At 46.1% G+C, this 15397-nt stretch overlaps 1 protein-coding gene across 3 annotated transcripts in view; it reads right to left on the bottom strand.

The window, feature by feature from the left end:
* TRMT11 (tRNA methyltransferase 11 homolog) overlaps window positions 1-15397 on the bottom strand; it is a 255548-nt gene that overhangs the window by 108448 nt on the left and 131703 nt on the right. For 2 of the 3 annotated variants that reach the window (XM_069234818.1, XM_069234819.1), the window contains exon 12: window positions 13761-13817. The exons of the other annotated variant lie outside the window; for it this stretch is intronic. In XM_069234818.1, the coding sequence (XP_069090919.1) occupies window positions 13799-13817 (19 nt within the window). In that variant the 3' untranslated portion in view covers window positions 13761-13798. The remainder of the gene's footprint in view (window positions 1-13760; window positions 13818-15397) is intronic. 3 annotated transcript variants of the gene reach the window in all.

Below are 15397 nucleotides of genomic sequence, written 5' to 3'. Positions count from 1 at the left end.
GTGGCTGTCGGAGTGGGGAAGTGGCGGTCGATCGCGGCGGTGACCGCCGCGGTCAGAATGCCATTTTTTTGACCGCCGGTCTGTTCGCGGTCCAACCGCCGCCTCTCCGCCGACCGCCAAGGTCAGAATGAGGGCCTAAATGTTGTTGATAATTGTGGTGGCACAATTTCGGGAAAAGAACGGTTAGATACATGCAACTCAGATAATCCATCAGCACAGGCCAAGGAATACTATGTTAATGAGTGGCTGTCTGATAAGACTTTAGAAGTCAATTTACCAAGGTTTGGTCATGTATCATCAGAACTGAGTTGAGAAGGAGATATTTTGAAAAGGCACAATATGTTTGTTTCACTTATTGCCATTAGAGAGGCATTAGTAAAGATTCACATTGTGGACTTCTGGGGGTCACAGTTACAAAGAAACTGTTGAAAAGATATTACAGGTGGCAACTATGGAGCACTGAACGATATAGGCCCTCATTATGACATTGGCAGTAAATCCCACTTACCGCCATGCTGACTGCCGCAACATACCGCCGCCACAGCAGATATCCGTTCACCATATTATGACACACACACACCAATCCGTCACTATTCAGCCACACACACAATTCCGCCACACCAACGTTCAGTGATAAACTGGCGGTATCAAAACCCCAAAACTCACACCGTTACGCCAACAGCACAACGCCCATCGCATTATGACCCACGAATCACCACGGTGGACATTCAATGGCGGTAAACCATTGGCGGTACATACCTCTGCGCTCAAAATACACACACACAAACAAAACACCACCATATTGGACAATTCAAACAACACACACCTGACACCCATACACACACCACACCCACACACCCCACTAAATAACACACACCCACATTACCCACAACGAGACAGACACCACGATCACAGACAAGACCAGAGTTACATACTACCTACACCTATACACCACTCATGTACCCCATATCGCACACCCCAACACACCCTCACCTACACACCCAACACAACACCCATGGCACCACAAAGACACCCCGTATTCTCAGAGGAGGAGCTAAGGGTCATGGTAGAGGAAATCATCAGGGTAGAGCCTCAGCTATTTGGAGCACAAGTGCAGCAGCTATCCATTGCAAGGAAGATGGAGCTATGGCGGAGAATCGTGGATAGGGTCAATGCCGTGGGACAGCACACAGGAACTAGGGACGACATCAGAAAGAGGTGGAACAACCTACGAAGGAAGGTACGTTCCATAGCAGCAAGACACCCACTCGCTGTGCAGAGGACTGGCGGTGGACCCCCACCTCCTCCCCCACAACTAACAACATGGGAGGAGCAAGTCTTGGCAATCATGCATCCTGAGGCCCTGGCCGGAGTAGGAGGAGGACTGGACTCTGGTAAGTCAACTCTTTACTACTATCACCCCCCTACCTGCATGCCATCACAAACCCCCACCCTCATCCTCACTACCATCACTCCACCACCTCCCACACACCCCACCATCACATCTCACTCATCCCAATGCCAAGCTCTGCATGCACTACCAATGCATGGACATCACTTACAGCCCTACATGGACACCTATCACCAAAGCATGCACACTAGAGAGAATCAGCTAGCCCACCACATACCAACTTACACAAGTTAAAGCTGCCAGGGCAAATACAACCAAAGAGGGCAACCCACTGTTACACAATATGCCACACACAGAAACAATAACACATCATTTACATCCACAGAGGTATCCCAGCCAGTGTCACTGGAGAGGAGGTGAAAGCCATATCCAGTTCCCCCAACTGAAGAGGCCTACAGTGATGACAGCAACTCTGGTCGCCTGGATCAGGATTACAAACCTGGCCCATCAGGGACCTCTGGACAGTTGGTTACCCAAGCCCAGTCTACACTCACCCATCAGAGCCTCCTCCATCTGGAAACACCACACAGCACCCACCCAGCGTACCCATGCCTCTGTCCCCGGGACACGTCAATCAGCAGTGTGTCTACCTCTCCAGGGACTCCAGGGCACACCTCATACCCAAGACAATCAGGGACCTGGGGTCAGTGGCAGTGGGCACATGGCTCAGGGGACAGAGGCATAGGACAACAGGGAAACTGGGAGGAGTGCTGTGTGCCAGGGGGAGGACAGGCCCAGGAAACTGACTCTCCAAGAGGCACTCACTAAGATCCTGGGAGCATATCAACATTCCCAGGACACAATGGGCCAGATCCTGGACAATGTGGAGGAGAACAGGCGGCTGCAGGAGGAACAGTACCAGGGGATCAGTAAGGACTTGCAGGCCATCAACACAACCCTGGTCTCCATAGCAGGGATGCTGGTAGACATGGCCAACTTTATGAGGGAGGCAGTCTCACACCAGCGGGGCCTGCCACTAGCGAGTCATCTGAAGTGCCTTCCACCTCCGTTGCCATTAGTGGCTAGGAGGTCCCGCCACAGGACTCACAGGCCACCAAAACCCACCCCCCTGCAGAAGGAGAATCACCCCACAAACGTTCCCTGCGAGCCAGGCAGAAGCTAGAGACTATTGCCAAGACCCCCACCAGGAAATGAGACTCTCCTGATTGTCACCCCTGTGTCCCACTCTGTGACCCTGTCCACCTTGAACTGCCATTGCTCCCCTTCCTATGTCCCCATGGACAATGCACCTGTGCTACAGATTGGAACTATACCCTGTTATTTCCTCCATCATCACCCCATCCCTTTGCACTTGCCCCTCTTTTTCTTAGCACTTCAATAAACACCCTTGGAAAAATACAAGTATGGAGTATGTCACATTTTTCAAGTATGTATTCATTTAAACAGGTACAAACAATGCAATTCAACTGTACAGTAAATGAGCACATAAGAAAGACCTGTAGTTGGCTGCAGTGATCACATAAGGAGCTGTAGTGAGGCACCAACATCTGTAAAATGAATTGCCAAAGGGTACAGTAAGTGGGCAAAGAAGTGGGAAATGACAGCAAGCTAGCGCCAAAGAATTTCAAAATAATGACAGTGAAATGTGAAGTAACACTGTCTTACTTGTGTGTCATTGGAAATATTGTCGTATCACTGCTGTTCTGTTGTGCTCATCCTCATCCTCTGCCTCCCCATCCTCATCCTCACTGTCCACAGGGTCCACTGCTACCACACAGCCATCTCCAGTCTCCTCCTCCTACAGAAAAGGCACATGGCGTCTCAGGGCAAGGTTGTGCAACATGCATGCCACTATTATCTGGCAGACCTTCTTGGGTGAGTAGCACAGGGATCCACCTGTTAGATGGAGGCACCGTAACCTGGCCATCAGGAGGCCAAAGGTTCTTTCTATGATCCTTCTGGTTCGCCCATGTGCCTCATTATAACTTTCTTCTGCCCTTGCCGTAGCATTCCTCACAGGGGTCAGAAGCCATGATAGGTTGGGGTAACCAGAATCACCTGCAAATACTGAGGGACAACATTTAGTCACAGAATCTTCCATATGGCCCACACTATACTCATACACCAACATATACTGGCTTGGGACCAGGGCTCACCTATTAGCCACAACCTGTGCCTCTGAAGTTGGGCCATCACATTTGGGATGCTGCTATTCTTCAGGATAAAGGCATCATGCACCGACTCAGGATACTTAGCATTGACATGGGAGATGTACTGGTCCGCCAAGAACACCATCTGTACATTCATTGAGTGGAAACTCTTACGATTTCTGTACACCTGTTCATTTTGATGGGGGGGGGCAAATTTAATATGTGTTCCATCAATCGCCCCAATTATGTTGGGGATATGTCCCATTGCATAGCAGTCAGCCTTCACTGTGGCCAAACCCTGCACCTGGGGAAAAACAATGTAGCTGCACATGTGCTTAATCAGGGCAGACAACACTCTGGTCAGCACTATTGAGAACATTGTCTGCGACATTCCTGCTGCCAAGCCCACTGTCACTTGGAAAGAACCAGTCGCCAGGAAATGGAGCACTGATAGGACTTGCACAAGAGGGGGGATCCCAGTGGGGTGACGGATAGCAGATATATTAGGTCAGGCTCCAATTGGCCACACAGCTCTGTGATTGTGGCCCTGTCCAGTCTATAGGTGAGTATTTTGTGCCTGTCCTCCATTGTTGCCAAGTCCACCAGGGGTCTGTACACGGGGGTATGTCTCCATCTCCTATTCATCCGCAGCGGTAGCAATCTATGGGACAAAAGAGTGAGGAGCCGGTCACAAACTGAACATTGGGGCTACAACAGTACGATGCAACGTGTCAAAATGTAATGGGTAAGTGAGAATTGTCCTGTATATCTAAATTTAGACAGTGACAGAGTAATTATCCTGGGCCTTATCCCCCCACCCCTTGAAATGGCGTCCGCCTGTCCAGTGTGGAGGGACAGGTGGAAGTAAGTTAATTCCACTGACGTTGTGGGAGCCGGTTGAGAACCACAGTGCAACTCCTCATTGGTTAACATTGGACCTTATGGGGTATAGTTGCCAATGGTGATGTACGCCGGCGGTGACAGTATGCACAGCCGCGGATGTGACCGCCATTTTCTTTCTGATTCCTCATTTGCTACCTGACCTTCCACAGGAGAGGACCTACACTGCCTGTGCTGCTGTGACCTGTGTCTGGAACCTACCATGGCCGGTGTGGGAAAGGGCCCTTGCCTTCACCTCGGCGGAGTTGGAGAGACTCGTGAATGGGGTCCTGCCCCAGTACGGACAGCTGTATGGGCCTCTAGACCACCAGGTGACTACACTGTTGGCACGATGCATGTGGCATGAATGCATGGAGTGGTGTGTGAAGGCCTCGTGTAAGGCGGGTGGGTGGATGTCCCCTGGGTGGCGTACAGGTTGTGTGCAGGGCCATGTGTGTATAAATGGTGATGTGAAGGGGAATGGTGGGCCATCAGTGTAACAGGCAGGACTGCCTGGCTGATACTATTTTCTTGTGTGTATTCCCTCTGCAGGTCAGAGCCCTTCAAAAGAAGGGTATATGGCGTGCGGACCCTCGGGATCTACGGCAGGCGGAGCACCCACTGTCGGAAACAGTGGGAGGAGCTGAGATGGGCACAGAAGATGGGGGAGGCCCAGCTGGGGATGGCCTCCCAGAGGAAGGGGTGCCCGTCGAACCCTGACCCCCCTGATGGCCCGCATACTGGCAGTGGCTTATCCTGAGCTGGATGGGCGCTTGAGGGCATCACAGCAACCACAAGGGGGTGAGTACAGTGCCCATCATCACAACTTACGCATGACAGGGTGGTATCTGGGTGAGGGATGTGTGTCAGTGGGTACCCTCAGGCCAGCCTGACATTGCAGAGTAGGTCGCCTGGTGGCAAGGGTACTGAAGGGATAATCCTGCTTCCTAGCTCGTAGGCATCCACTACAGGTCAGGGCTGCGTGGGTCCCAGGGGTGCTGCATTTGGCAGTGTGTGCCCCTCCCTATGCCTTGGTTGATAGCAATATCACTGATAGTGCAATGCATATTGTGTAGACCTGTTCCCTGGGTGTGAGTGTGCTGTGTACACCAACGGTGGTGTTGGTGCAGCCATTGACCCAGTGTATCCTATGTCTCTTGCCCCTCTTTTTGTTTTGTCACCCTGTCCTTACGTGCATTAGCATAGTCTGGCGGAGGAGCAGAGGCACCGGTGATGGAGGGAGCTGCATCCCACAGGACCCCGGAGGCAGAGTCCACCGACGGTGAGAGCACCACGGCGGAGACTGGAGGGGACAGTTCGGACACAGATACCTCCTCCGATGGAAGCTCCCTGGTGGTGGCGGACACCTCTGTGACCACCCCAGCTACAGGTAGAGCTGCCACCCCCTGTACCAGCACTGCCCTCCCGGCAGCCCCTCATTGAGTTGCCCATGCTTTGCTCACCCAGGAGGGTGGGCATCTCCTTCACCCCAGGCACCTCAGGCCCTGCCCCAGTGAGCCCTGTTGCCCTGAGTGAGGAGGCTACTGACCTCCTGAGCTCCATCTCTGTAGGACAGTCAACCATTGTGAATGCAATTCAGGGGCTGGCAGCCCAGATGCAACAGACTAATGCATTCCTGGAGGGCATTCACACTGGCTTGGTGGCCCAACAGAGATCAATCCAGGCTCTGGGCTCCTCTCGATGGCAGCCATTGTCCCGGTTTCCTCCATCCAACTTCCTCTTCCCAAACCCGTTCCCCTCAACCCCAACCTATCCCAAGCACACAAGCAGACGAGCATGCACACAAGACAACACACAAGAGTGGCACAGGCAAACACAAGCACCACACTTCATCCCACAGGCACTCACACAAACACCATCCAGATGCAGACATACCAACATCCACAATTTCCACTGTGTCCCCCTCCTCCTCCTCCTCCTCCACTTCCCTTCCAGTTCCGTCAACACTTACACCTGCATGCACTACACCATTATCCACTACCAGCATCACCACCACACCTAGCAGAACACACACCTCACTGACAGACACCGCCACAACAGCCATGCACACGTCCCTTGTGTCCTCTCCCACTGTGTCTGTCCCCTCCCAAAGTACACAAACGCAAGCATTCAGACACCCAACAGCCATCCACCTCACAACAGCATCCAGCCCATGCACCTGCACCCAAAATCAGAAGACACCTCCTACAACCACTCCCTCTTCCTTCACTCCCAAACCTTCTCCCTCTTCCCGCCCCAATGTCCCTAAAAAGCTTTTCCTATCCACCATTGACCTCTTCCCTACCCCTCCCCCACTGTCCTGCATGTCTGGCAAGGGTGGCAAAAACCCAGGCAAGCACCTCAGCCACCCAGTCCACGGGCCCAGTAGTCATCACAGCCACTTGTGGTGGGAAAGGATCCAGGGCACATGTCCTGAGGGTGAAGGAGCCTGCACCAGGCAGCCTCAAGGGTAAGGAGCTTGCCCCAGCTGCTGCCAGGAAAAGCAAAGAGCCTGCCCCAGCTGCTGGCAGGAAGAGCAAAGAGCCTGCCCTGGCTGCTGCCAGGAGGAAAAAGGAGCCTGCCCTAGCTGCTGGCAGGAAGACCAAGGAGCCTGCCCCAGCTGCTGCCAGGAAGAGGAAGGAGCCAGCACCAGCAGGCAGTAAGGGCAAGGGGCCTGGTGCAGGGACTCTGACGGAGACCCCACCACCAACCATGGTTGTGCAGCCATCTGAGGCTGCAGGGGATGGGCTGGAGCCTCCCCCCACCAGCATCAGCAGCACCACCACCACCACCACTGAGCAGCGGCGGATGGTATGTAGTCCTGCCTCCATGGGCTGCTGTGCGGCCTGCCCCCTGCTAATCCAGTCAGTATTATTAATAAATATTAACAAGAGAGTATTATTTTCAAGTAGAAATAGCAGAAATAAAATATTTAAAAGAAATACATTGATTTCATTATGAATTATGTGTTTAGAAAAATAAAGTTATAGTTTAAATACTACTTTGACATAACATGAATTATGCTTCAATAAAGACAATTTGCTTTGAATATTTGATTTGAATTTATGGGTGTGTAGTAGGTTTTATTAATTAATTGTAGTATTGTGTATTAAAGGCTTCCTTAACATGACTACGTCAGAAAGTTTATTTTGCAAGCAGTCATGGAAAATGTTATTGTTCACACTGTCCATTAACCTGAATTATTTCGCTAGGTTGCAAATGCCTTTCTGAATGTTCTATTGCATTCTAGGAGAAGAGCATGTCAAATGTAACAATATTTCTTCTAGCTGCAGAGTTGCACAGGAAGAACCAGGAAGCTTATATAAAGAGAATATTAGCTTAATGTATTGTGTGCCATGGGAAAGGAACTGTTAGTTGCAGATTATTAGAAAATATAATATGAAATTATATTAGAAACAATGGATTATTGCTGATAGAATTTTGAAAAGTTGCCAACTTGGTGGTGCCATGTACAATGATTGGATGCTGAAATCAATGCCCAGTCTATGCCCACCATGAGGACCAATCAAATGGATTTTGGCTATTTTAATTATGTGAAGAACTTTGGAACAGAAGTCAAATCCCCTCGGAACTTGCTTGATGTCATTCCACTCTTGTCTTGATGCTGTCCAGAACCCACCATAAGCCTTCTCGCTCACATTCTCTGCTCTGAGTTTCTTGGTGTGATTTCTCATCATAGTCTTAACTGTCCTAGTCTGTTACGTGGTTCAGTACTAATAAGACCAACTAATTCGTAACTGCTGATCTATCCAATGTGCAGCTGTTGTTTTGCACTGTCCAGATGCTGCTTCCAACCGACACCAAAAGAAGGTGAATGCTCTGTGCAACGAATCAATGTTTACTGCTGTCCCACGAGGAGAGGTATAACTAAATGAGGTTTCTTGTTTCGCTTTTTGAGTTAGTAACTTACACCAGCATATTCTTGTAGAGTTAGTTTTCCTAGTTAGATTTTTTCCAAATTATTTTTTTGTCTTCTTTTATTTTTGACATGCAAGTCACAATTTGGTTAGTGTTAGGTATGGCCCAGCTCTGAAACTGAATTGCTAAAATTGTATTTTGATGACTTTCTGATGTCACCATCACATGTTTTGAAATCTGGTTATGTTCATACTGTGTTTTTGCTACTTTATATTATTCTTTCAGAGTGTCTAACAGTATTGATGTTTAGTAGGTTAAATCTTTTCAGACGCTTTGGTCAGCCTATGATCTTCATGTATGTTTATAAGCGTTGTGTTACAAGTGTACGGTATGAGTTTTGAGTAGGGTTTGCACCTGCAATGCTTTGGAAAATCGTGGTAAAGTGTGATGTATGAGTGAAGTCGGGAATTTGCGTACTCCAAGGTAGTTGAGTAGGGAGTTGGCGTACTCCAAAGGGTGAAATAGGGGGGGGGGGGGGGTTGCGTACTCCAAGTCAATGTGGCACTTTGTGCTCTAATACTGCCCAGTCCTGCGTGGCCTAAGACTCCGGAGTATGTACAAGTGTATAGAGACACTTGGTTAATATATTGTCCGCAGGTGAGGGCTTGGTCGATTGAGCACTGTCGAAAACACCAGTAGTATTTCCCTTGAGTGTGTATGTTATTGGTTGGTATTAGGTGAATCCTGGGCGCACATGGAGGATCCGTACTAATCAGAGTGAGGTTTGAGGTCAAATCTTACTTGCGTTTGTGAGAAAGCCACAGCCGGAAGAGTAGCTGTTTGTGCGAAAGGTCACAATTGAAATTTCCGCACAGCCTCCAAAGTGTTTGAGTCCTACCTGTAGTGAGCAAACAGGTTTTTGGTTTCTGAGCTCGCAATATTTTGCATTAAGCTTTGCGTGAATGTGTATGAGACGGCTCTGAAGTGAGTAGCAGCTGCAAGACAGAGTGAGTATGACATCATTTGGTCCGCACTGGGATAGGTCGGTTGGTGAGAAAAGCTGCACATGGATTGGTGGGCAAGACTGCGCTGCTATAGGTCGAGAACAGCTCGTGAATAGGATTGTGGGATTGAAAATTACTTCCTGGTTTCATAGATTTTCTGTTTGTGAATTTGATTTGTGTAAAAATAAACATTTTCAAAGCCTTAAAGAGTGCGTTGAGAGGAGCTGTCTTTATTCCAGTTTGAGAGGGTGAGCCTACTCCACCTGAGGGTACACCAGTATTCGAGATAATGGAAGAGAGATGAGTTTCAGCATGTCTTTGGGTAAATCAATGGTGCAAATTAACTGAGAAGGATGGCACCTTAGCTTTTCCTAGTTATGAAACCTTTAATTTGAGAATCTTAGAGAATCTGAGGAGGGTGATGTATGAATTAAAGCCCCTTCCTAGACCTGCACAGTTTGAAGCACTTACTATTTTGTGAACAAGGTGCGAGACAAAAAGAAGCTCCGAAATTTAAAAGGAGAATGAGGAAAGCAGAAAAGACACTAGCGGAAGCGAGGTGGGATGCAGAGTAGAAAATGTGAAGAGCAAATACATTACATGCAGTGAAGTTATTTCCAGCAAATACACAGCAAGGTGATGCAGGTGATAACCCTAAACCCAAAAAGAAATCGGAAGAAGATACAGAACAGGAGTTGGGTGAAAATTAAAGGGTAGCACATGTCGAGAGTGATTCAGATGATGAATTTCTAACTCAGGTGTTGCAGAATCGTCCCCCACCATATAATGCAGTTGAATCAGTAAATCAGAATGTAGTCCCGAATTTTGCCACAGCTTCAGTTCCAGAAAGCCAGGATCGGATAATTTCAAATGTGCCTCCTGCTAATGTTGCACAGGTACCAGCGGTTTATCCGACAGTTCCAAATGTTAACAGTTCAGAATGTTCTAGTTCCAGGTATGCTACAACCAATTCAGAATGCAGAAATGGCTCAGTTTGAGTCCACAGCTAGTGTACAGACACCTGTACAATTTGTGAATCAGAGAGAGACAATGCCAATGTACTCCCCAGTAATGACCCCCCAGAATGTTGTCCAGAATCTGTTGGTACAGTACTAACTGGCCAAGGTAAAGGATGAATGTTCCTGCAAAATCAGTTGAATTTGTCAGGATCAGAAGCACTAACAGTTCCTCTAACTATAGGTCGAGTAGTCCTGTTGTATGCCCGGAGTAATAATGAGAGTGGTCCCCAGATTATAAATCCAGTAACAGCAATGAATTCACCTTTCAGACCAACTGCAGAAATTGAGAGACTGAGCACTACACTGCCAGCTATGACACCTTTTGGTTTGAACCAGACACATAATGGAGTTGGTCCACTGATTGATATGACATGTCCCCCAGGTTCAATGGCATCATCTAGGATGACTCAAGAGCAAATTATGAGACCCCTATGCAATGTACCGCAGTTTGTGCTCCGCAACAATGGTAATAGCATTAGTTTAAAAGAATTGACTGCCCAACAATTGACTGAATAGTTAAGACAATTTGAGTGAAACATCAGTTTCAGGAAATATGCCAGAAGGAGAAAGAATGTGACACCGATTTTGGAATTGTACTAAAGCTTTGAAACTTTATTCAGCTTGGAGTTTTATTTAGTGTTGATTTATTCAGTGTGTTTAATATTTTTTATTGAGTTTTATATTATTGATTTGTGGTTGTTGGATCCTAACTACTGACTTCGTAATAAAGTCTAAAGGTTCAGTCGACCTCTGAGGGTGAGTATTTATGATGATATCTCACCCTTGGATCGTTCCAGTAGGTATTAGTGCAATTTGTGTATTGGTCATTTCCACAAGTGTTATCTCCACTTCCTTACTGTAAGCTTGGATGGCCAGACAGGACCGTGCCAAGTGCATAAATTCAGTCTCAGGAGTAGTGGACCAAATACACTCTGATGTTCCCGCAATCTAGATCTGGTCATTATGACAGTTTTTTAAGAAGCTCTATGTAGGAATTTGTAGTGTGTTAATCACTGCAAAATTCCTTGTTCTAAATACTTCATCAACATTCATTTTATAGGACTCCTGTTGGCCTGTATCCTTTTGTCTAATACTTGACTATCCACCACTACAGGATCATCTCTTTTGCCCACTGATACAGCCAATCTGCTTTTTTCCATAATAATTCAAATAGTGACTGGCCTGTTGTGCACTGTTCACTAGTCCTGTATGATCATATCATGTGCTGTGCATGATCAACAACAGGCTTGTCATTTCTGATGGGTAGGAAAAATGAAATATTGTAAAAAAATTGAAATGTGAGCTAATAGTAGTAAGATATACAGAACAAATGTTCAACTTTTGCAGCCAGTGAAATTCCACATGAAACTGTGGGTCAAATTAGCAATGGGCAATACAACCAGATTGATATTTTATCATCTTCGTTACATGGAAACAAAGCAAACAATCATATATTTGAATTGTAGAAAGACTAAAAGAAAATGGTGATACATATGAACTCATTAACAATGTTAAATCTGAGTCGTGGGACAGGAAAAGGAAGTGGCAAGGATAAGAACAAATATTAAAGTGGTATTTAAGAATAGTTGTATAAGATGTACAAGTGCACTGGGCTACTGATAAGTATTTTCCAGCAAGGACCATGACTTGTATGAAATTTTAAAGAACTGGGGCATTATGCCCGGATGTGTAGAAGTGCAAGGGCTAGTAACTTTTACGTCCATTAGCATTTTAGATGGATTAACTATAAGTAAAATAGAATCTGAAGATGATGACATTTATGTACTCATTTTGGTAACGGTAATTAACCTTTCCGGTTTTTCGTGAAACTGTACTGATGTTTTTTCAATAGGCAGAAGCACACTTAGAGCTCTGTAGACACAATTGTGACAAAGAGTATAAAGAGCATCTGAAAACGCACGATTTCAACCAATTGTTTCAGGGGGGTAGCAAAGGAGAGAGACTGTGACAGTACGTCTCTGAATTTCATGTTTGCAGTACTGAATAATGGTACTTTGAATCACACTCTCACTGTAAAAATGGCAGAATATGTCAACTTTTGAAAAACCTCTTGTGTTTTCATTGTGCATGCAAAGACACAAACGTCCATAGCAAATATTTTAAATTCTACTTCACTGTACATCTGAAGGTGACTCACTTTTCATCGTAAACTGCCTTCTCTGTTGTTTTTCTGATGGAGCTGTATTTCGAAATTTAGGGCCAGCTTTACTAACATTAGGAATACTGAGTTCCTAATTGCGATTCTCTCCAAATCACAATTAGGAAATCGGTATTCCTAATGTATGACATTCCTTTGAGTTTCATAAGCGATTCCTAGTAGGTCGCAAATAGACATGTCTCATGCATATTAATGAGGTAGGTCGCAATTTGTGATTCATTAGGAATCACAGCCATCACAGGGATGGTGGCCTGCCTGGATTAGCAGACCACCATGTCTGTGAATGCTTTTTAACAAAGCATTTTTTTTTTTTTTTTAATGCAGCCAGTTTCCCCTAAAGAAAAACAAGATGCATTTAAAAACAAAAAATGAAAAGTTCATTTTCATTTTTTCAGAATAGGCAGTGGTTCGTGGGGTCATTGCTTACTCTTACATTTTTTTAAATATTCTCAATGGGGAAGGGGTCCTCTTGGGACCCCTTCCCCTTTGAGAATGTTATGTTATATTAAGTTACTTATATAGCGCATGGCTACCTGAAGGCCTCCCAGCGCTAAACCCAAACCTCTGTGACAATGTTTGAGAAACAGGCTCTAAAACAGCCAGGTTTTAAGTGCTTTCTGGAAGTTAAGTTCATGTCAGGTTAGCTGAAGGCTAAGGGGAAGAGAATTCCACAATTTAGCTCCGAGATATGCCATCATTGTACCTCCCCATCTTGATTTTTTTTACTCTAGGTAAAATGGCCAACACCACTGATAAAGACCTGAGATCTCTGCAAGGTTTATAAAAAGATGCAAGGGTTCTTGAAAGAGGAGGACCTCTATTATATAAGGACCTCTGGATGCAGCACAATGTTTTAAACTCTATGCGCTGTTCCACAGGGAGCCAATGAAGAAAGGAGAGGGCAGGTTTAATAGAAGCATGCCTAGCTATCTCCAGAAGACGACGAGCCGCGGCGTTCTGAACTACCTGCAACTTCATTTTCACATACTTAGGGAAACCTAGAGATAATCCATTGCCATAGTCCAATCGAGAGATAATAAGAGCCTGAATAATAATTATTTTTGCCAAGAACGGAAACATTTTAAAAACCTTCCTTAGAAGCCTCATTAGACCGAAGCAAGTAGAAGACATTTTCTGAGCTTGATGTTCCATAGTAAGTCGGGGATCTAGTCAGACTCCTAAACTTTTAATGTAATCCTTAGGAGGAGGCAACTTCCCCAAGGAATCAAGCAAAGAGGGATTCATACCCGGACAGGCGCATTGTCCCAGTATCATTACCTCGGTTTTGTCTCCATTTAGTTGGAGCATACTTTCAGTCATCCATCTTGACACCGCCTGTAGACAGAGAGACAATAAAAGTCCATCAGTACCAGAGTTAGTAGAAAATGAAACCACTAGCTGAGTGCCATCTGCATAAGACACTAGTGAAAGTCCGAATGGCTCCACTATCTTAGCCAAGGGAGCTATATAGATATTAAATAAAGTAGGACTAGGGGGCGAGCCCTGTGGCACATCACAGCTACTTTTAATACAACTAGAGAGGTGAGATCGGTCAAGCACCTGAAATTATCTCTCCCCATTACCCCCAAAAATGAAGACAGCCAACTTAGTGCACCCCACCCCCTGCAACTCCAATCTCCCTCATCCTCTGAAGGAGTAAATGGTGGTCAACTTTATTAAAGGCAGCACTAAGGTCAAGGAGAACAATCACCATAAAAAAACCCTGATCCATACGATTCCTGGCCTCTTCCATGACGGCAATCATAGTGGATTAAGTGCTATGGAGAGGTCTAAAGCCCATCTGGGTAGGATGAAGGATGTTATTATCCTCAAGAAAGTTCGAAAGTTGAGAGTTAATGTGTTTTTCTAATATTTTAGAAAGAGATGGCAACAACGAGATGGCTCTATAATTGTTTAGTACTGTTGCATCAAGGTTGTTTTTTTTCAGCAGGGATTTAACTATGGTACGTTTCCACTGATAAGGAACTATGCTGCTAGATAGTGAGGAATTCAACGGTTCAGTCAGGACATGCACAATGACTGGTGCCCCAAGGGCCAATACAGACGCCTGAGCAGGGTCCAGTGGGGATCCTGACTTAAGAGTCGAGAAGAGAGAGGCGACCTGATCCTGGGAGAGAGAAGAAAATTGTGAAATAGCAGCAGCACAGTTATAACGGTGATCCAACGCAGCCTGGGAGTAGTGCATACTAGGTTAGAATATCGTCAATTTTTTTGCTGAAAAAACATTGTCAAATTATTACTATGCTCTTGAGAGTGCTTGACTAATTCACCATCAGGGTGTGATTGTAAAATTTCTTTGAGTAACTGAAAAATCCCTTTGGGAGAGTTGGAAGACTATTCAATTCTAGTGGCATAGTAAGTACTTTGTGCTGATTTGATTTCAGCGTGATAAAGTCTAATAGCCTTCCTGTATTCTGCCTTTAGTGCAATATCATAGGATTTTCTCCATCTACTTTCCAGACATCTACATCTCCTTTTAAGATTTTGTAGGTGAGAAGTAAACCACAGGGCGCTAGATTTCCGGCGAATCCCAGTTTTAGTACTGTAGGGTAGTTAGATGTCTGAGCACTCACTGATCCATTCATTGAATGATTCTAACCCGATCCCCTTCCTATCAAGGAGGAAGGGTTTGCGACTTTCCAAGGTACTAATCCAATCGCTAGCATTGAGTTTATGCCAGCGCCTGAAAGGCTGGACTATTGAATGAGACAATCTGCATTTGGTAGGGATGGCTAGCTTTAAAGAAATTAAAAAGTGGTCTGACGAGGCCAGAGGGAGAGGAGGCATGGAGGCTAAACCTGCTAAAATACTAAAGACTAAGTCAATGGCGTGTCCTTTGTCATGGGTGGGGCCTCTGACCAATTGACCCAGTTCCAATGTAGCCATGTCAGGAA

The sequence above is a fragment of the Pleurodeles waltl genome, chromosome 5 (assembly GCF_031143425.1).
Source record: "Pleurodeles waltl isolate 20211129_DDA chromosome 5, aPleWal1.hap1.20221129, whole genome shotgun sequence".
NCBI lineage: Eukaryota > Metazoa > Chordata > Amphibia > Caudata > Salamandridae > Pleurodeles > Pleurodeles waltl.
This window is presented reverse-complemented; position numbering and strand designations above follow the sequence as displayed.